The sequence below is a fragment of the Sus scrofa genome, chromosome 9 (genome assembly GCF_000003025.6).
Source record: "Sus scrofa isolate TJ Tabasco breed Duroc chromosome 9, Sscrofa11.1, whole genome shotgun sequence".
Classification (NCBI taxonomy): domain Eukaryota; kingdom Metazoa; phylum Chordata; class Mammalia; order Artiodactyla; family Suidae; genus Sus; species Sus scrofa.
This window is the reverse complement of record NC_010451.4, coordinates 120,642,136-120,664,857: the sequence shown is the minus strand read 5'-3', so window position 1 is coordinate 120,664,857 and position 22,722 is coordinate 120,642,136. Positions and strand designations below refer to the sequence as shown.

The window sequence follows — 22,722 nt, the reverse complement described above, 5'->3', positions numbered from 1 at the left end:
TAGACATGCTAAACTTGTGACTCCTCTAGGATACCAACCTCTCTTCTCTGTCTCCATGCTCACAAGCCATGTGTGCCCTTGATCAGACTCTCTATCCTTGCGACACTCACTCAGACTCAATCTTCACAACTCGGCTCAGACGGAGCTGACTCCATCTCTTCCCCACAAATCTGGGTTAGCTCTTTCTTAGCCCGGGTTCCCATGTGCCCTGCTAATGCCATCAGAGTACTGATCCAGCTGTAGCACTTGGTACTTCCCCCGCTTCCCACTGGACTCTATGGCTGGTGTTTCTTATCCCTGCAGCCCAGAACAGTCCCTAGCCTATAGCAGATGCAGAAAAGACATTTCTGGGAGAAATAATGCAGAACTGAGGAAACCACTCTGGCTGCCAGAAATCATTTAGTTCAACAAATACTTGAGGACCTAAGTGGCTTAAATCAAGGATATACAACCAGAAAATACAGTCCTTGTCCATGGGGGGTTCTATGAGTAAACAAATATTCTGCATTACACAGAATAATCTAAGATTGGAATTGGGAATCATACTTCATCTCATTCCCACATATGAAACTGAAATGCTCTAACTGCCTCCTACCCGAAATAAACCTCTCTACACTTCTCTGACTTGAGGCATGTTTCTGTAATGTGAAGTAGCTCATACGTGACGGATTAAAAAAAGGAGAATAATATCAGTAAAATGAAGTGGTCATATTGGTTCATATGGGATCTTTTTCCGAGCATGTTAATATTCTGTGCTGCAAGTTACTGCAGCTGGAAACAAGGTATGCTAACATGAGCACTAGTTGTTATTTTTAGTGTATGATTTTGATTTAGCGCATGAGATTTTTCAGGAAAATGTCATTTTTCTACAATGGAAATGACTGTACATTCATCCTTGAATAGCCACATTCAATTAATTAATTAAATAAATATATTTACTAAACAACCTACTTAAATTATTAAATAGGTTACTACCATGTGTCAAAGACAGTAAAAAAGAAAAGGTAACTTGGAGTTCCTGTTGTGGCTCAGTGGTTAACGAATCCGACTAAGAACCATGAGGTTGCAGGTTCGGTCCCTGGCCTTGCTCAGAGCTGTGGTGTAGGTTGCAGATGTGGCTCGGATCCCATGTTGCTGTGGCTGTGGCGTAGGCCAGTAGCACAGCTCCGATTTGACCCCTAGCCTGGGAACCTCCATATGTTGCAGGAGCGGCCCGAGAAAAAGACAAAAAAAAAAAAGGTAACTAAATCACCAGTGACTACATTGTTAGGTACTGTGTTGAAGGGCTCTGAATACTTAGTAATTTAAATTCAAAACTGATAAGGGAGATAATATAAAAATAATTCACAGTGAATTTAAATGGCATGTGATCTAATTTATGGCTAGTTTGAAAAGGGCAAACATTATTTTTAGAATAGTCCTCTTCAGCTTATGAACTACTTCTGAGCTTTCACAAACTAACTAAAAATCCTCGTGAATATATATATAAAAACACAATTTCTTAAAATTTTAGCAAATCAAACCCAGTTACATATAAAAAACAATATTATACCATGGCCAAGTTGAGGTTATTCCAGGAACACAAGTAGATAAATAAAAAGCCTTTGACAAAATTCTAAATCCATCCATGGTAAGAACTCTCCACAAACTAGGAATGGAAGGGACAAGAATTTTTACAACAGTTACTTACAGCTTAAAGGAAAACATGCTCATAGTAAATACAAGACTGGACATCTCAGAAGAGAAATAAAATTTGTAAAAAAATCAAATTGAGACCCTAGAGCTATAATATTTAGTAACTAAAATAAATTTAACCCAAGAAAAACTGCATTAAGTCCTTGCAGTTTCTGCAAAATTTTTTACCAGTAATCTAAAGTGCTTATAGTCACTGTATTATAATTTTTAAAAACTTGAAACATAGATAAGTATCAATGAAACAGTAAAAATATGGATTAGAGAAATTCATCTTTTTTGGGGGGTGGTGCAAACCTAAGGCAGTGAGAATGAGAAAAGGGACGTGAGGCAAGGAAAAACGGGAGGTAACACAAGGTGAGAGCAAGTTGAGGCTGGTTCATGACAAACCCGGAGGAGGCAATCACCTCTGATTTTGGTGTATGGTTTTCAATTTCCTTGTACTTAAAACACGAAGGCAAATTAATTAATACCTTTTTAAGCAAATCAACTTGCCTATTTAATAGCTGAAACACTTACAGTTGTAACATTGATGACATGAAGTCAAAAATAGTCTTCATCCTCAAGGAATAATTTAGAGGGAAGAGTTCACATTCTCTAAAAATCCCTTCTAATGATGTAACTGTGTATTTATTTAATAAGATTAATTCCACCCCAGCAAGGCCCTACAGGGACCCTGAATATACTTGGTGCAGTTTAGATAATAACACATTTCTCAAAATTTCAACAATCCTACTACCATTAAAATACAGCTTTTCTTGTATGAATTTTACTTGACTAAACTCTAGTTCACATAATTTCTAGAAATTATATATAAAATTTGACAACTGAAATGCCTATATTCTTTTGGTGGTTCTAATAAATCTTTAGGGTAGTTCTTATTTCTGAATCACTTAGTATTTTTACATGCTTATTAAAAAAAAGCATCAAAACATGGAAGGAGGGTGAAACTAAAGAATGCTCAGTAAAACTAGAAGCTTTCTTTCTTTAGGTAAAAGTTACGAAAATCACAAGTTCAAGAGTCAGACACTCTACAAAAGATTTTACAAAATGTTTTGTCATTTAAAAAAATATGAAGAACTTATTAGTGGATTAAAAAACAGGGAGCAAATTCATGAAATGAAATAACACGGGGACAACCGTATCATAAGAATTCAGAGCACAGATTCTGGGATTAGAAAGAAATAGATTTCAGCCTGGTTTATTACCTTCTATGATACATAACTTTAGTTAGCTAGCTGTTTCACCTACAGAACATCTGTAAACTATCACAAGGTCATTGTGCAGATTAAGTAAGAAAATTACTAATAGTTACACAAATTGATAGAACTCTTTAGAAAGGCATTCTGCCAACATTCCTGGAATGTATTCTTATAAGGGAAAAAGTTAAAAGATTCCAACAAAAGTTTGGAAAACTGGTTTATTTTAAGGCTTCTTGGTCTTTAATATGTGAATGTATATTGTGAGTTTCTGTAGGGTAATATAATATTTAGCCATTTAAAAACTCATTTGACCATGGTATGCCATTTTCACTGAGTATCTCAAGGGACTACTGTGTTCCATTGAAATCAAATTTTGGAAACTGTGAATTGAGCACTATGCAGAGTCATAAAACTGTTTGCACCATTGTAATCCAGTAGATCAATCCTGCAGCACTTTTATAAGTACGAAAAAACAAAGCCAGTAGAAGACACTTTATATAGCGTTATTTAAACAGCAAAAATCAGATAAAAGCTCTGTGTCAAATGACAAAGGAGTAAACAGTGATATATCAACATCAAAGGCTGTGTATTACAGCTACTATAAATGCTAAAACAAAAGCTGTATGGAAATGTTTGCTAAACTAAAAAGACAATGCAATTTCTTATGTGTGGTAGAATCTCAGCAATATAAAAATGTATGTATATGGACAAACACTTGCAAGATCAGTGAAAAATGATAGTGGGACTGGGGTAATCCTTTTAGTTTAACTTTTAGATAAAAAGTGGTTATCTGTAAAGAAAGATACAAAGGTAAGACTCTTGACTAAAAACTATTTTAATATAGCTCTTTTCCTAGTAAGTTCCTTGGCAATCAAAGATATCTGAATTACAGGACCATTCAAAGATTGTCAGCATGCAAAAGAAGCTGGACATTCAGTCAGCGGGATTTATATGATCAAACCAGAAAACAGCAATGGACCAATGCAGTTATGGTGTGAGAACAGTTTGGACCCTGGGGGATGGACTGTTATTCAGAAGAGAACAGATGGCTCTGTCAATTTCTTCAGAAACTGGGAGAATTATAAGGTAATTCAGTGATTCGGACCTGGGGTAGAGCAAAAGCAGCTTTTGCAACAGCAGCCATTCTATGCAATAAATAAGATAAATAGTTAAAATAACTATTCGTATGTTTTTCATTATCTATTTGCCAAAAAGATGAGTCTCCTTTCTGATTTTAACGTCAAAATTAAAATGTAAAAAGGTACATTTAAAGAAGATGTACTTTAAAATGTTTCCTTTTAGTCTGAATGGCTTCATTCTTTGCCAAGACTGTTTCCTCATTTCCTTTTCTAAGACAACTGCTTTTTTATTTATGACCACATTTATATCCACTATCAAGTGCATTTAATCAGAGGTAATTAGTACTAGAAAAGGGTCACTTTTTTGGAAGTTCTATACTGATGCTTATAATTGTGAGGCATTAATATATCCATGTGAGAAATACAAATTTCTTTTTAAGGGCCACCACCCATGGCATATGCAAGTTCCCAGGACAGAGGTCAAAATTGGAGCTATAGCTGCTGGCCTACACCACAACCACAGCAATGAGTGATCTGAGGCATGTCTGTGACCAACACCACAGCTCATGGCAACGCTGGATCCTTAACCCAGTGAGTGAGGCCAGGGATGGAACCCGTGTCCTCACAGATACTAGTCAGGTTTGTTACTGCTACGCCACGATGGGAACTCAGAGAAGCGTAAATTTCTAAACAAGTAACTAGGAAAAAAATCCTATAACATGACCTTCTTGAAAATACATTTAGTGTTAGGATCAAGTTTATCAAAATTATATTCTGCTGCATACCTGCAATGGCAAATACTTACCAAAATAAGATAGTTAACTCATTATTTTTTCTAAACACTAACCTACAATTTTTCAAGAAGGAACTCCGAGGATTACTATTTCATTGCCCTATATTTATTAATTTTATCTATAATAGAGCCAAAGAAGATAACTTGTTTAAAAGAGATACTATCATTTTTATGGAATATTGTAAAAAGGTCAGGTGTCCTTTTTGCTTGACTACGGTTGAGGACAGAATCTATACGCTTGCAGAACCAAAATTTGGTTGAGTATGAGAGAAATCAGGAACCCTTTTCAAGGATCTGGGTAGTTCACTAGGTAATGTGTTTTATAAGCTTTTTATACTTCTCAGTCCCTTTTGTCTTTGTCTTATTTGCTGAGTTTGAAGTTGGCTGTGCAAACAAATATTGGCAAATGAACAGAAAGAAAAATGAAACAAAATGACCATCAGAAGATCAGGTGATCTACAGAAATGGAAGTTCACATTACCACTTCAATGGCCAATATCTTTATGCTATCAAATGATTAAAACCTATCTGTAAAAAAAGTTAACTTTACTTATTCATGTTCTCATGTTCTTTGTTTATTAACAGAAAGGATTTGGAAACACTGATGGAGAATATTGGCTTGGACTGGAAAATATCTATATGCTTAGCAATCAAGATAATTATAAGCTGTTGATTGAATTAGAAGACTGGAGTGATAAAAAAGTCTATGCAGAATACAGCAGCTTTCGCCTGGAACCTGAAAGTGAATTCTACAGACTGCGCCTGGGCACTTACCAGGGAAATGCCGGGGATTCTATGATGTGGCATAATGGTAAACAGTTCACCACACTGGACAGAGATAAGGATATGTATGCAGGTGAGCAAGAAAAACCCGATGTGTATTCTCTGTAGAGTCACCACTTTCTATGCATTAAATAGAAATCTGTTAAAAAAAAGTACAGGGCACTAAAAATCTTCCCAGAAAGGTCATTTTGGACTCAGAAAGTGAGTATAACCATCCGAAAGGTACAGCTTTTAGGAGCATTTCTCTAAGCCCATCTCAAAATGTGCACTCTGTGAACAAGGTTTTATTGTTTTGACTTGATGGAGTTTGGGAGGGAAACAAACAAACTCATCTGGAAGTAAAACTTCCAACTGCTTAAAATTCATAACAAAGCCCACTGGCCACCTACCATGTGCCAGGACCTGCTGTAGGTGCTGAGCACATGACAGTGAACAAAGTTGCTGCCCTTCTGGACTGACTTTCTAGGAGACAAAATGATTTGGCCGCCGGTGACAATTACTTTAGGAAAAATAAAATGAGTAAGGGAACATGGGTGGGTGCTATTTTATGTGGGTTGGCCAAAAAAGTTAACATTGAATAAAGACCCGCAGGGAGCAGTCAGCAAGCCATCAGCACTTGGGGTAAAGGCATTTCCTGGTAAAGCAGAAGAGCGACATGTGGTATAGGGATAGCAGGGAAAAAAAAGGGGGGGGGGAAATACTCTCTTTAGAAAGAATTAATTAGGCCATCGACATAATTTTAAAATCTAATTTTCATATACTTTTGCCTTTTTAACTTAGGTTTCTGGCCCTGATAAAGAGATACTCCCTGAAAACTGATTTATGTTCAGTATGTTCAGCTGTGTCTTTGGCAGGCAGCACCTAAGTCTCTGTCACACTGGCAAAAGAGGAAAAAAAGGCAGGCAGATATGACCATAACATATGCCTTATTTATAGAAATTCATTTGATAGTACTATTTTATTTTTTGCTATTTTGAAAACCAGTTTTTCCCAAACTTTATTCTCTTGAGCAATTCCATATCTTTCCTTCTCTATCTCTCCTTCTCTCTCTCTCACATACAGACACTGCTTGCATTTGATTTACCCTGCTACCCAGAAAATTCAATCACTTTAAAAAAAGAGGTGTACTAACAAGCAGAGGGCAAAATAAAAAGGCAATTCAAGTGATCTTTCAGGTAGTTGATACTTACAGCAATAGTAACCATACATGAGGTATCAGAGCTATGAAGATGAAGGTACCTGAAATCAGTAAGAGAAACTCAAAAAACTGTTCTAAAGGTAGCCTAAGTTTTTGGTAGTTTACAGAGCACCACACTTAGAAGGAACTTTTACTCTAATGTCTGTATTTTCTCCCTCAAGGAAACTGCGCCCACTTTCATAAAGGGGGATGGTGGTACAATGCCTGTGCACACTCCAACCTCAACGGAGTATGGTACAGAGGAGGCCACTACAGAAGCAGGTACCAAGACGGAATATTCTGGGCCGAATACCGAGGCGGGTCCTACTCCTTGAGAGCAGTTCAGATGATGATCAAGCCTATTGACTGAAGAGAAACAGTCTCCAATTTAACGACACAGAACTCTGTATTTTTCAGTTCTGAAAAATGTAAATGGTACACGTATATTATTTTGCACAATGCATTCCTACAGATAGTTTTTTAAAATGAATTTTACCCTAACTAAAAAAGGGGATTTATAAAGGTAGTTTCATCTTCCCTCAATATACTACAGAAGATTAGGTGTCTATAATCCTAGCTATTTTAAAAATAATGACTAAATACAAAGTTTGTTTTCTAAAATGTAAATATCTGCCACAGTATAAAACAAATCTTAGCTTTATTTTAAATCAAAAGTCAATACATGTTTAAGATCCTTAACGATTTATTTAAAAACTTTATGAGAGTGCTGTAACTTCCAATGGAAAAATAATTTTAAGATTTCAGCAAAGTATTTTTATTTATAAAAATACAGACAGGAAATTAGAAAAAAAACCTCTAGTTTTGCCTTCATTTTGCATGAATAAAAGTTATTTCAGATTGAATTTGTGCCTTTCACATGAAATGATTAAATCTGAATTCTTCAACACTATATTTATATCAATTTCCAAAATAAAGATACCCACACTATTAAAATACGTGTTTTTTAAAACCAAAAAAGGTACGTAGTATTTAAAACATCAATATATGAAAACAAAGATACAAATGAATTATATATTTCATTTCAAATACTGATAATATTTTCAGTACTATCTTCATATGATTTGCTGAACACCCAAATCTCTTGAAATTCATTTTGTGTTGTTCTATCAGTAACACGTTGATAACAGAAAAATGCAGGCTATTTAGTGAGTCAATAGTTTTACAGATCTGGATTATAACTATAAGCTTATTCATTAATACTTTTTTCTCCCTAATTTACTGATTTTACTATTGACAAAAAACTTGTCTGTTAGGCAAGTCCGAAAGCTTGGACAGCTTTACATGCATTACTGAATACTTGTGGGTGGGACTAAAACAACTTCAAGGAACTGTCAGCTATTCTTCCAATACTGAGATTCAACAGCTTCAGAGTGGAATCCATAGGGGTTTGGCAAGTCCAAATCGCTAATTCCATTTTACAACGTGTGTGTCTTAACTCATCTTTGCAACTAACTTTATTGCCAATCTTCTAGAAATTTTTTTTTGTTTTACTAGAAATATGTTCACTGCTTAGAGCTGGGCCTTCCCTTAATTCACTCGTGAACTAAAAATTTTAGAGAAATCTCTTGAGAGTCAACCAGTCAGAACTGAAGATAATCATTTGAACAACTCAAGTCCATCAACATGATCAATGTTTTTGCTCTACCACATCTCAAAATACAACTTCTGGTGAAACAAGGTAAGAGAACATCAGACCTATAGTGACGTTATTTTTTTTTTTTCCTACCTAGGGCCATCTCAGAACAGTTTTAAAGTTCCTCTCCCCATCCCTCAGAATAAAAAAAAAAAAAAAAAAAAATCTGCTATAAATTTTCTAGGAGAAATTTGGCATCTAATAAACAAATAAAACTTAACCAGGGCATTCCATTTATTTACACAACTACAGCATTTCACTTAAACATCCAAAACCCTATTAAAGACAAGTCTTACAGAATTTTCACAGAAGAGGAATATCATTAAAACTAGAATTATATGGAAGTTGACACACAAACTAGAAAACTGTGCTGACTGCTAATGACCCTGGCCATGGGTCCATTCCACTCTCCTTTACTGAGGTGTTATAGATCTGCCCTGAAGTTCCTGGACAGCTTAAGAATAATATAGGCAACTGAGTTCCTTGAGAGCAAGGATAAGATGCGGTATTAAATGATAGCTAAGCATAGGTCCTAAAGTCAGAGCTGCAAGGCTCACATCTACCACGTCCGTGTGGTCCCTGGGGCAATTTATGTACTCCTGCCTCTTATCTGTGAAATGGGAGGTAACAACAATACCTAGCTCATGTAGTTACTGTGAAAATCAAATAAGGTAATAATACTTGTGGTAAAACATTTAGAATAATGCCTGACACTAGTAAACAGTACACTTTTAACTATCGGATTGCTACTGCTCATCTATGTACCTTCTGCCTATACCCACCATGGTGCCTTGTGCACAGAGTGGGTCAGCAATAAATGTATTAAAAGGAACAATGTCCAAATTTTCAGATATAAAATTACACTGATCTACGATCTTCATTTGCAAATCTAACAGAGCTATGTAAGCTGTTATGGTAAATAGTTAAGAGAATGGACCGCAGGAAAAATTAAGGCAAGAACAGCCACGGTACGGGATTTTAGTCTAACGAGCATCTTGTGAGACATGAGATAGGTCACAGGTATGGCAGGCAAGGTCTGGCTGCTATAGCTGCTTCACAGCTTACCTGAGAAAAAGGTGTGGTTGCCTGACCTTCAATAAGGTTGAACTATATATAACCTTGGAGCTGATTCACAGACGGATTACTTACGTTTAGTTATTTTTAATAAACAAAATGAAGATTATCCTAAAAATGACCTTAGACTCTATTCTCCACCATTAATGTCTAGGAAACGCTGCATGTCTGACGCAGATTTTTAAAACATGAGATTTTGGACAAGGCCAATATTAGATACCATTTTGAAATTTAGTAAATAAATTACAAATAAACCCATCCTCAAGCTCCAAGCCTGTTCAAGTATAAAGATCAAACTTTCAGTCTAATGTTCCCTTGACTCTATGAGTCATGATACAGAGTGCTAATTCTTCTAGCATTATATTTCTTAGGATTCCTACTGGTAATGATATCCCTGTAAAAACTTCCGCAGTCATGAAAATGTTTCAAATGTACAAGTAAACATGTAAACTATGAATGTAAAATGATTTTTATACACACACTTCATCTTAACAGTATAAACAGTTAAAGATTATTACATCCCAACAATTTTTTAATCTCTTAAAATGTCATGACCCCTCTTCAAAAAAGCCATCTAAAAATAAGCTCAGTTTTCAATTTATCAGTGGGGTCAATAGCTATTGTGTTATAATTCTATAGATAATTATAGGAAAGACTGAATAATGTTTTCAAAGTTAAAACTTAGATTCCCAAAATATTAATAATTCCATAATGCTTTCTTTCAACTATAAATGAAGTGGCTATAATGCAAATTTTGTAACAAGTCATTTTAACCTCCTTTGTCTCAGTTTCTTCACTTACAATATATTTAAGAACTCATTTTAAAAAACTGTTGGTAAGGAATTCCCACTGTGGTGCAGTTAAGAATCTGACTGCAGCAGCCTGGGTTGCTGTGGGAGGCAAGGGTTCACTCAGTGGTCCCTCTAGTCCCGCTCAGTGGGTTAAAGGATCTGGTGTTGCAGCAGCTATGGCACAGGTCACAGCTGGGGCTCGGCATTCAATCCCTGGCCTGAGAATTTCCATTTGCCGTGGGTGTGGCCATTAAAAAAAATTGTTGGTGAGAATTAGATAATTTAGGAGGTTCCATTGTGGCGGAGCAGAAACAAATCTGAATAGGAACCATGAGGTTGCAGGTTTGATCCCTGGCCTCACTCGGTGGGTTAGGGATCTGGTGTTGCCATGAGCTGTGGTGTAGGTTGCAGGCGTGGCTCGGATCTGGCGTTGCTGTGGCTCTGGTGTAGGCCAGTGGCTACAGCTCCGATTGGACCCCTAGCCTAGGAACTTCCATATGCTGTGGTTGTGGCCTTGAAATGCAGAAAAAAAAAAAAAGATAATTATATAAAGTTCACAGAGTTGGGCATATAGGATTAAGTGCTGAATAAAAGTTATTAAGATTTTTATTATTCTTCTGTTACTTTGCTTAAAAATTTAAAAAATACATTACCGAAATATCAACAGTTGGAAATAGCACTGGCAAAGCTGCTGGAACTGGGGGAATCTGTTTCTATTTATGACTAAAATACAGATTTGCACAGCTGCTACACATGACTTTTTTTTTTATATATAAAGATATAGGCTCTTAAAGAAAACCATGAAAATGGCCAAGAAATCAATGTAACCCTATCTCCAGCTCTTTTACATCACAAGCCTTTGAATGGTCTAAAGTAAACTTCAGAAAATATACCATTAAAGAATGTTACAGGAATTTTAAATACATAAAAAAGAATGAGGGTAAAAGGAGATACAAATGAGGTAATGGAAAATGGGAATATAATTTTGGCTTAAGAAAAAGCTAGCGCTAGCTGCCATGTGGCCAGAGCTCATTCTCAGGATTCAAAAGAAAATGACTGAACATGCTTTGTTACTGTTTCAGAATTCAATATATAATTTGAATGAGAAGAAGAGGGTAAAGTAAAGTAATCCATGGTGTACACTGTCTACGAATCAAACCAAAGGAAGGGAAATGGAATAAAACTCTCAAAATGTTAAAAGCCAATGACATTTTTTGACCACCAGGCATTTGTGAGACCAGTGTCAGAGACTTTTAAACATTTAACCAAGTAAATTTCTACCAAGGGGCAGGAAAAAAAGAGTCTTATTAATTCCCACACTGCCGTGAAAGCTTTGGACTTTGTTGAAATTATCTGAACTGAAATGTGAATAAAAAGCCATCATTTTTGAAAATATTTCTATGTAGAGCAGTAAAAATTTCTAAAACTAATGTAAAACTAAAGAACTATATCCTACTAGGAGACCAAGACAGGTAAAGACTTACTGAAGCAGAAAAGAGAGTCACAGAAAATCTGAAGGCCCCGGTAAGTTTAGGCATACTTTAAACATTTCATTAGCTGTGAGGAGGACATCACTGCAAAGGCCTAGTAATGTTCGGTACATCTCCCGTGACAAAGGAGATGGGAAAAATTATTCACTAGGTAATGACATCAACTTGAGCCTTTGGTATTAAAGACATGTTAGTTCACAAGGGCAGGGACAAAGTCCATTTTGATCCATGCTCTCTACCTAGCACCAAGAACAGTGCTAACACTGGGGAGTTGGCTGATGGACCAAAACAAAATCGTAAATGGGTATGGAGTTGCCATATACAAAAATGCCACACAAATAAATGCACCATATTTAAAACACAGTTGCTAGAACAATGGAAGGAGCCAGAAAGGGGGTCATTTAACTAATTAATTCAACAAATATATATTAAATACTAGTGCCTACTTTTATTGTAGATGCTAAGCACAGAGCTTGGACCAAGACAAACAAGAGCTTATATATACCCTGCTGATTAATGAAAACAAAACAGTCCTTGTCAGAGAACAGGGGATAGGAGGGGCACTATATCCTATGTTACAGGTAGATAGAAGGCTATTTGAAACTCTAATATACTTAATGGAAAACTGGAGTTCCCATTGTGGCTCAGTGGTAGTAAACACAACTAGTATCCATGAGGATGCAGGTTCGATCCCTGGCCTTGCTCAGTGGGTTAAGGATCTGGCACTGCGTGAGCTGTGGTGTAAGTCGCAGATGTGGCTTGGATCCAGCATTGCTGTGGTGTAGGCCAGCAGCTGCAGCTCTGATTTGATCCCTGGCCTGGGAACTTCCACATGCTGCAGGTGTGGCAAAAGGAAGGAAGGAAGGAAAGAAGGAAGTAGGAAAGAAAGGAAAGAAAGAAAGAACGAACTTAATAGAAAGCAACATATAAAACTGAAACAACTCACTTATTTCTATAGTTTAAAAAACATATGTTTTCCTTCCCGGAAAATATCCTAAGCTGGTCGAGCTACTGCATCTTCCCAAAATTACACGAATACAGTAGAAATGAGGCTAGAAAAGGCACATGAAAGAATATTTGTCATGTTTGCTACATTAATAAATTATTTTTGCACAATATTCTATTTTTCCCTCTCTCCAGCAAAGCAAAACTCCCCATGCCAAGTTCTTCAATAAGCCTCTTAAGATTGTTCTCCAATGACAAGAACAAATGAGTGCTGTTAATGATTTTCAGATTTAAAGCAATAATTCTCTTATAAAACAATTTTTTCCTTGAGATTTGCCAAACTATTTCTCTCCAGAAAAACTGTATCCTTAGTCTAAGGATTTTTCACTGTATTATCCAGGCTGACTAATTTTTACCTTGAATGCAAACCAAAAGAAGAGACAGTTTTTCAAGGGATGATGAGTTGAAAGCCAGGAAAGCATTTTCTCCCTCTTATAATTTAATCCACATTGAATTATAAATAAATCTGGCAGTATCAAAAAAAAGTTTTGTCAGCATATAAACCTTCATATTCTTTTTTAAGTTTCACAAAGAATGGTTGGTTTTTTTGTTTGTTTTGGCCACGCCTGCAGCATGTGAAGTTCCTGGATCAGGAACTGAACCTGCACCACAGCAGCGAGTTTACGACAACACTTCGACCTGCTGTGCCACAAAGGAAATCCAAGAATGGTTGATTTGGATCATAATTTTTAGGGGTAAAAACATCATTAGTTTGGATCATATCTCTCACATTAAAAAACTGATCACGTTTTACTTTTTCTCTGTGCACTATGGATTCTTTCGGTTGATACATCTGTTCCAAAAGAACCTTTGCAGACAAGATGGCTAAAGGTGACATTATGCAAATTCTGTATACTTGAAGAAGGATAGTGAAACAGAAGCTACCAATTTGCATAACGAGTATTATCTTTCAAACATCTTCAGGGCAAGTTCTCACCTATCAAAGGTACAGCATCTTGTAAATACTGACATTTCTGGCAGATGTAATAGGCCTAGTTTCTTATGAATGAGGAAAGATTCTGAAATAAAGACTAGTTATATTAAAAAAATGATCCTAATTCATTCTGAATTAGAACAAACTATGAAAAATGTAAATACTAACAGGATATAAACTACTGTAAAATCTTCATTCTTCAAAACACTTTGGTATTGAAGATCAGGAATGAAAAAATGAACCAATTGTCTATGATAAGAATAAATCAAGCAGTCAAAAAGTTGTATAAAGTTGAAAATGCTTCACATTTTCTTAGGAAAAGCATGTATGTTTTGATAGAGGAAATGAATACAATTAATCTCAAAGTTTGCTATAAAACGAAACTGTCACTACATTAAAAAGATGATTTTCTTGTTGGAAACGAACTGAGTCACAATGACTTGTCTCAGATGCTTCTTCACAAGCTGGTATGGGGATTTATAATTACATGAAGAATCCTATGTAACAAATGTAGATGCTAAAGCATATGTTCTCTATTTTAACTTAAGTTTCTGCCATTTTTTCCTTCCTTCTGGCTTCTAATTCCTAAATAACCTTCGGAAACATGCAACTTGCTTCGACAGAGAATATGAGCAGCAGAGGAGGAGGAGAAATCAAGCAAAAATCCCCAGGTTTCTAGGGTGGTAAAGCAGTATAGATAATGCTACACTGTGATCACTGGCAGCCTAGGGTAGGAGATAAGATGGGGATCCTTTTGGAGGAGGGAAAATAGACTTTGTAATTGAACATGCCAAGTTAGAGTTAGCTAAGGATATCTCAATTCAATCAGTATTTGAGTTCCTAAAATGTCATCAAGCCACAGGAATTACAAAGACAACTGGATATACAGGTCTAGACTAAGATTAGTGAGTTATCAGGCAGTATATGGAAAAGATCTGAATGAGACCACTCCCAATGAGTGCACAGAGTAAGAGATTAAGCGACTGAGACCTCTAAAAGAAGAGATTTAAGAGAAAGCCAGAGAAAGAGGAGCCAATAAAATAAAAGCCAGAAATGGAGACGGTAAATCAAGAGAGACTGGTGCTACTTATGGGGGATTTCAATAAGCAGAAATAACTAGCATCAACCTCTCACAAAATTAAGATGAGGTCTGAGAAACACCTATTAAAAGTTTCAACTAGAACGTCAGTGGTGTCTTTATGCAGAAAATCTCTATGAGCAAAGAGGGAGAAAACAGAACATAGAGCAAAGGCAAACTGAAAGGAAAAGGAGAAAAGAAAAATAGGATACTTTTTATTAGCTTAGATACAAAAAGAGAGAATTAGAGGTAGTAGTGAGAAGGAAGACTCTGGGTCAAGAGATCATATTAAGTGAAAAAGGACTAAAAAGAGGAGTCAGTGGAGACACAGGAAAGATCATGGTTCTAATATTTTCTCTAAACCATCCTCTGTGCCTCAATTTTTGCCTCATTTGTTTTAACTCACAGGAACTATTACTCCGTTTCAGGTACCAGAGCTGGGAGAAAACAGGTATATTCTCTAAGGGAAAACTTTCCAGATTCCACCAATTTCCAACTATTTCCTGTCCTGCCTCTGTATGTTCCTGTGCACAAACTTCCAATTTTGTACTGAAGTCTCCACTGTGGATAAATACAAAACAAAGCCCTCGGAACTCGACATCACAGCACGAGGGTTTATGTTATTTTGTCATTTTCTCATTTTCAACAGAAAATAATCTTAATATTTTCTAAAAAATACAAATTACGGAATTTGAGAAAAACACTTCAATGAGAAAAGATATAATCATAGAAACAGTAAATTTTAGAATGAGAGTTTAGCAAGTATAACTGGAAAGATAACAGATCAGAGCTTTAGGAAGCTCTGCTGTGGCACAGTGGGTTAAGAATCCAACTGCAGCAGTTCAAGTCGCTGTGGAACTATGGATTCGATCCTTGGCCTGGTACAACTGGTTAAAGGATCCAGTGTTGCTGCAGCTGTGGCTTGGATTCAATCCCTGACTCTCGAGCTTTCATATGCCATGGGTATAGCCAGTAAAAAAAAAAAACAACAACTAAATTTTAGGCTAGATAAGCCAGCTCTTCTATTATCTTTCTGGACTTCAGTTTTCTCAACTGTAGAATAAATGAATTAGACAGAGGAGACCACTGCGGTATCATTCAGCTTTAAGAATATGATTCTCATCCTATGTGTGCTGTTTATATGTATAGAAAAGGCTCAAAGCAATGCAATGACTTGAAAAAGTATAATACATCCATTTTGGAATTTATGACTCCCTATTTTCAGTCTAAAGTTTTTTGTTTTTTGTTTTTTTTTTTAATTTTATGGCTGCACCCGTGGGCACATGTTAATTCCTGGGTCAGGGATCATCCAAGCCCCATGTGCGACCCATGCCCTACAAGCCCCAGCTGCAACCTATGCCCTACAAGCCCCAGCTGCAACCTATGCTGCAGCTGTAGGAACCTGCATTTCTGCAGTGACCCAAGCCACTGTGCACAGCAGGAACTCCTAACATTTTTTATGCTATAAAAAGGTTTATGTTTTTACGGAGTATGAAGATATTATACTGATGACTTTTTTAAATCCTCTATTCTTCCTCTCTTGAACTTAACATTTTCAAGAATGGGCATGGCTAAGGCGACAGTGAAAAGTGGAGCCCATGCAGAATGTCTCTCCTAACATCTACCTTAGAGTCTCTCTGAGTGAGGCATGCTTAGTATGGCCCCGCACTATTTATCAAAAAAACCCCAACAAACAAACAAACAAACAAACTCAGACACATGGTACGTAGGAGCCACTATCTATACAATGCATAGGAGTATTCTTCCCTCAACACAGGGCGTACAACATTACCTATTCCCACTGGAATCCTAGGATGTCCCACTATAGTCTAACGAGTTCAACTCTTCTCTAAGACTGACTCTCCAGAGCAGCGGAACGACAGTCTATCAGCTGCCTTTGCCCTGACTTTGTGTTGGTCACTGGTATTGTAAAGACTTCAAAGATGACACTATAGAGTCTCCTAAACAAGTAAAACAGGTTTTTTCTGTTATTTTCAAAAATAGTCATGGTGAAATCTAGTATGAGTACATAGTTATATCAAAGACAGAGTAGAGAAAGGGGAGAAAAAGGAATACTGGGAAAAAGCAAATGTTTATCATTTGAATACTCTCTACATGGGATCAAATCAATTTATTTTAATAAATATACTAGGTAAATACAATATAAAGTATCTTCTGTATTTAAATTTATATATACATTTAAAACAGGATATCTTGAGTCTTTTTTTTTAATTTAAATACCGACCAAAGTATTACTAGTCATACTTTGTTGAACATAATCTTATAATGTTATTGGTTCAATATTTCTTGGAATTTATCAACACTGCAAAATATAAAGAAATACACTCTTAGTCAAATGATATGTAAAATATAGGTTTGTCAGTCTCAGCACCGAGCTAAATTTCCATAGCTAAACAACTCATTTCTTCCAGAGAAACAACACCAGCATTTCAGAAGGACAGCTTTTCATAATTTACTCAAAATATCTGCCAACTACATCAAGACAGAACTCAGGTGATGTTGAAAGTAAATTCAATCTTTTGATCAAGTTCTTTAGTTAATGTTAAATATTTTTACAGCATTAAACTTCATTGCAAATTACTGTTTCATTCTTTAAAGGCATTACCAAAGTAGCTAAAATATATTGCTTCACCATACAGTCCAAGTCTCTAAGAAAAAATAAAAATACAATCCAGGTAATAAGGTAACATATTCCTCTAGCTAATTTTTTCAACTTAACAATCCTTTAATTTCTATAAAGGATACACATACTTTTAAAATATCTTGAATTTTATATAAGTTACTGATTAAGGCATAGCAAGAATTAGGCATAATGAACACATCGTAACAAAACTCACCTAAATAGGGAATGCAAGGTGTCATCTTTAAGCTACTTATATAGTCTCTGAGTCTTTTGTAGTTATCTTCTTTACTCATTACATATTCTAATTTTTCAAAGGTAGTTTTGTCTTTTCGACTTAATAACTAAAAAACAAACAGAAAAGCCTATGTTATTTTCAAATTCCATTTTATTACAGCCAAGACCTGAAGTTGCATTTACTATAAATTTGAATTTGAATTTTAAAGTCTTATCTTCTTTAATTATATTTTGGTAGTATAGAACAAAATCATACATCTATTAATATAATAAATCTAAATTTATTATTTACAAAAATATACTTTGTATGTACATAAAATCATTAACTTACTAAGTCTAAATTATAATACGTTTCTGATCTTCACTATTTTAAGTGGTTAAACAATTTCTATTAATCATTTTCTTAATTTAAAATAATGATGTATTCCTATTCTGCTCAAATGCCTAAATATTTTAGTGCACTATTCCCGGCCTCCTCAAAGATAAAGATACATCTTAACATAATCATTAAGAAATAAATACGGAACTTCACAATTGAAGTTATACTTTTCTTGATAAATCTAGTATGTCTAGTGCTAACAATGCATTTTTGGGGTTTGGACAGGACCCTTTTTTCTTTGATCCCTTTGGTCTGTGCTATACTGCATGCAGCTGCACAACCAACTGCAACTGTTTTAGGAAGCTCGAGGGGCAGATCTGCAAGGAGTGCCCTTTGAGAAAAATGGAGATATCAAGGAGAAGAGAAAAGCATGGCCAGTCACTCAAAATAACATCACCTAAAAGATTCTGAAAGTATACATATTTTTTATATAAGCATTTCAAAAACTCCGGAAAATTTTTTTTCTTTAAATATGTAAAGTTACTGTTTCATTATGATGTAATCAGATTTCATTTTATTTATATCATAAAATGTTAATGTTATTTTACAGCAGGTAAAACACTTCCCCCCATAAAATTCTCATCTAATTCTCTTACGAGGGTAACAAAAAAGCCAGAGGATTCATTTAAAGATGAGGAGACTGACACTCGCAGGTGAAGCAGAACACACCAACACTCTCAAGCCACCCACTTACAAAGGCTAGGTCCTGTTTTTCAGGGTCTCAGTCCATCCTGGGGATAAAATAGTCTAACATCTTACTATACTCTTTCTAGTATCAAAAATAGTATAGCTGGGATACTGAAATCAATTTTTTAGATAATCTCTATCAAAAAAAATGCCTGACTAGTATTTCTTCCTCTTTAAAATAAAAACAAGATCTCAAGGAGTTCTTAGATTCAATGTTTTAGGTAGGTTTTCCATGGTCTGAAACACTGGTTTTGTAACTTTCTGTGGCCAGCTTCGACACACTTGATTAACACTTTCAGGATCAGATACGACTCTCTGCATCATAGATAGCAGGGATCACAAGAGATTTACTCTTTTTTTCCCCCAAAGTCAATCATTCCAAAACTCTGCAACAGTATCAGGAGAAACAAATTACTCAGAACTCATAATCAATCTAGACACATCTGAAACACAAAGCTAAAGAACCACATGGTCTAATATGTGTAAAAATAATTGTTTGGAATTTCCATAACAAATCAATAACCACATTGAAAGGGTTTAATCTGGGGTGGGGTAGCAGAGACTTATTTTCAGACAACTATCTAGAGGAAGAATATGGATGAAAGAATTAGATGTTAAAATAGGTTATTTCCCATTGATAGCTCAGAAACTCATCCAAAGCTATACATGAGAAGTCTTGATTTTCTTTTCCTTCTTTTCACATCTTTTTCTGATGTTTCTAATGTTAGTCCTACACATCTCACCTCACTATATTCCTTCCTTCAAAAAGAGGAAAACACGGTACTTCTCAAAGTTTTAGGTGCAGGCTCTTTAAAAGACTCTGGCCAAGAGCACGACAAGTCGGCAAGTCTGGGCAAAGCTCTTCCCGCTTTCAGTGCTGCATGAATATGGGCCTCCAAGTGTCCCTGGCCAGATCTTTCCACCACCTTACCATGATCATCTGCTTTGGGAGAAAGTGGATGAATTCCTGCCCACATCAGTCACCATAAGAAATAGGAGATTCCCAGATCATCTCTCGTCACATTGATTTGTATTCCAGCACAATATGTATAAACACGTACATTTGCATAAATGAAAATTTATCTTGGACCTTGCATGCGATTAGAACCCTTTGTTCATGACACTCAATTAGGTCTTGCACATTTTATTCCATTTATTGTTTGCTATTTTCTTTTATTGATATTATGCAACGGTGTCTCCTTTTAAGTAATATTTCCTAATTGTTTCAAATACAACTGGTCTTGTGCATTGCTTTTATCTTCAGTTACCTTAATAAACCCTGTTTTTAAAAACTGTGGTAAACAAATTTACCATTTTAACCATTTTTAAGTGTATAGCTTAGTGGCATTAAATACATTCACGTTATCGGCCAATCACTGTAACCAACCATGGCCGGAACTCTTTTTCATCTTCCCAAAGTGACACTCCACACCCATTAAACAGTAACTCCTAATTTCTTGCTCCTCCCAGCCCCGGGTGACCACGTTTACTTTGTCTCTAGGAATCTGACTACTCTTAGTACCTCACAGAAAAGGAATCATTCAGTATTTGTCCTACTATGTCTAGCTTATTTCACTTGGGATAATATCGTCAAGATTCACCCATGGTGCAGCATGTGTCAGAATTTCATTCCTTTTTGAACTGAACGCTATTTCCATGTATGCTTCTACCACATTTTGCACATTCACTCATCTGGTGCTGGACATTTGGATGTACCTTTTGGCTACTGTTAATCATGCTACTTTGAACAGTGGCGTAAAAATACATGCTTGACACACCCCCACTTCATTCTTTTGGGGATATACCCCGAAGTGGAATTGCTGGATAAACGGTAATCTTATGTAACTCTAAGTTTTTGAGGAGAAATCCTATTATTTCTAATCATTTTTTCCTGACTGTGCTGGCCAAGAAAGATCTCTGTGTTGAATATAAACAGTGAAAACGGGCATCCTTTTCCTTGATGTTAAAGAGAATGTTGCTAATATTTTCCCCATTTAGGATGCTATAGTTTTCTGGTACATTCCCTTTATTGGTTAAAAAAAAAATCCAAATTTCTCACTCATATGATCTTTATTATCTTCTAATTTTACCCAGTACTCAATCCTTCCCAACTGTACCTTCCAGGATTCATGGTCCATCCTCTGCAAAAGCCCCATCTCTGACCTTTTCTTGAAGCATTCTCTTTCCTTACGAATCTTGTACATGACCCTGGAGTTGAGTCAACCTACTATCCTCCAAATCTTCCAGCTTCCAATCAAGTTCAAGCACTAGATCAGTGCTGTCCAGTCAAATTTTGTGTGAGGACGGAAACGTTCTCCGTCTATGCTGTCTATACAATAGCCACTAGCTACATGTGACTACTGAGCATTTATAACATGGCTAGTAAAACTAAGGAACTGAATTTTAAATTTTATTTAATTCTAAGGATTTAAATTTAATAGCCACATATGGCTATTGGCTAGAATACTGGACAAAAGAGCACTAGATTACAACTCTGATATTACTGTCCTTAATAGATCTACTAGTCATTTCCCCATTACATCTGGAAGATTTCAGTAGTTGGAGAAAAGTCTATGAACCAATATTATTCTTACATCCCCATGATTGCAATCTTCACATAAATGATACTCCCAATACCCTGGTTTCTCAGTTTCTTGACGCCTCTCTCAATGATCTTATCTTCCACTCAGCCTCCACTCCCTTGGTCATCCTGAACCCAGTAAGTATTTGAGGGCACCTGGATTTCCACCAGCTACCATATTCTCTTTTCTCTGTTCACTATCTCTTTCCTTTTACTTGGGTTAGATTCCTCATCTATCACAAGAACAACTTTTACATTGACCTATTTTATCTCCTGTACTATCCTTGATCCCCTTGTGATACAAATAAGCCTAAAAAAACTCCAACTCTCCAACTCAGCACTTCTCCAAGCTAATGCTGAACACCTGAACCTGGCTGGAGACTACATAGCTATGTTGACTGGTTTCACTCGAAGACCAAAAGTCTCAAGTGAACTTTCATAGCCTATCGACCCTACGATGTTCCCTAATTAACTGACTCACGCTCTCCTAGAGTTTCATCCTTTCTGTTCTTCAAACCTCCAACACCTCTCCCTGAACACTCTCAACGAATGACCTTGCTTCCTATGTCTTATGGATCAAAGTATTAGAAGAACTTCTACAGAAATCCCACCACCAAGTCTACCAACTACCGTGTCTGTAACCAAAGGTATCCCCTTCTCTCCTGTTCAAATGGATAAATTGTTTCTGCCCCACGACAGTAATGGACCTCATCTCCTCATGCCTCATCTCGGGTGTAGTGGAGTGACCCCTTGTTCTCTTACCATTTCCCCATTCGATTAGGTCATCATGCTAACATACAAACATATTATCATGGATCTTATCTTCAAAACCAAAACAAAATGCCACACATCTTTTATTTCATTTCATTTTCTGTCCTTTTAGGGCCATACCCGAGGTCTATGGAGGTTCTCAGGCTAGGGGTCAAATCAGAGCTGCAGCTGCCGGCCTACACCACAACCACAGCAACACCAGACCCAAGCCATGTCTACAACCTACACCACAGCTCACAGCAACGCCAGATCCTTAACCCACCGAGCGAGGCCAGGGATCAAACCTGTGTCCTTGTGGATACAGTCAGATTTGTTTCCGCTGAGCCACGACAGGAACTCCATAATGACACACATCTTTAATCTCACATTTCTCTCCAACTACTGCCAGATTTCTCCACAGGACCTCACACCAGTCCTTTCTGGCAAAATTCCTCAAATGCATTTTCTACACTTACTGTCCCATTTTTTTCTCCACCATTCTCCCAAATCCAGGCAGTCTTTCACTCCACCACTGTACTGAAGCCACCTTTGCCAAGATGACCAATCCTTTCCAACTGCCAGATCCAGTGGTCACCTCAAAGTTCTTACCTTACACTCAACTTATTAGCAGCATTTGACCCAGCTGATTACTCTTTCTTGAAACACTTTCTTTACCTGACTGTGGAAAACTGCTA

The 22,722-nt window shown here is 36.4% G+C and overlaps 2 protein-coding genes across 6 annotated transcripts in view; one reads left to right on the top strand and one right to left on the bottom strand.

Annotated features, from left to right (window-relative positions):
* ANGPTL1 (angiopoietin like 1) overlaps nucleotides 1-8,545 on the top strand; it is a 28,001-nt gene extending 19,456 nt beyond the window's left edge. Inside the window, exons 3-5 of one of the 2 annotated variants that reach the window (XM_005667787.3) lie at nucleotides 3,787-3,980; nucleotides 5,352-5,622; nucleotides 6,909-8,545. In XM_005667787.3, coding sequence (XP_005667844.1) covers nucleotides 3,787-3,980; nucleotides 5,352-5,622; nucleotides 6,909-7,096 — 653 coding nt within the window. In that variant the 3' untranslated portion in view covers nucleotides 7,097-8,545. 2 annotated transcript variants of the gene reach the window in all.
* The window catches only part of RALGPS2 (Ral GEF with PH domain and SH3 binding motif 2), a 162,982-nt gene that overhangs the window by 60,418 nt on the left and 79,842 nt on the right, over nucleotides 1-22,722 (bottom strand). For all 4 annotated transcript variants that reach the window (XM_021063729.1, XM_021063730.1, XM_021063727.1 and 1 more), the window contains one exon: nucleotides 17,611-17,737. In XM_021063729.1, the coding sequence (XP_020919388.1) occupies nucleotides 17,611-17,737 (127 nt within the window). The remainder of the gene's footprint in view (nucleotides 1-17,610; nucleotides 17,738-22,722) is intronic.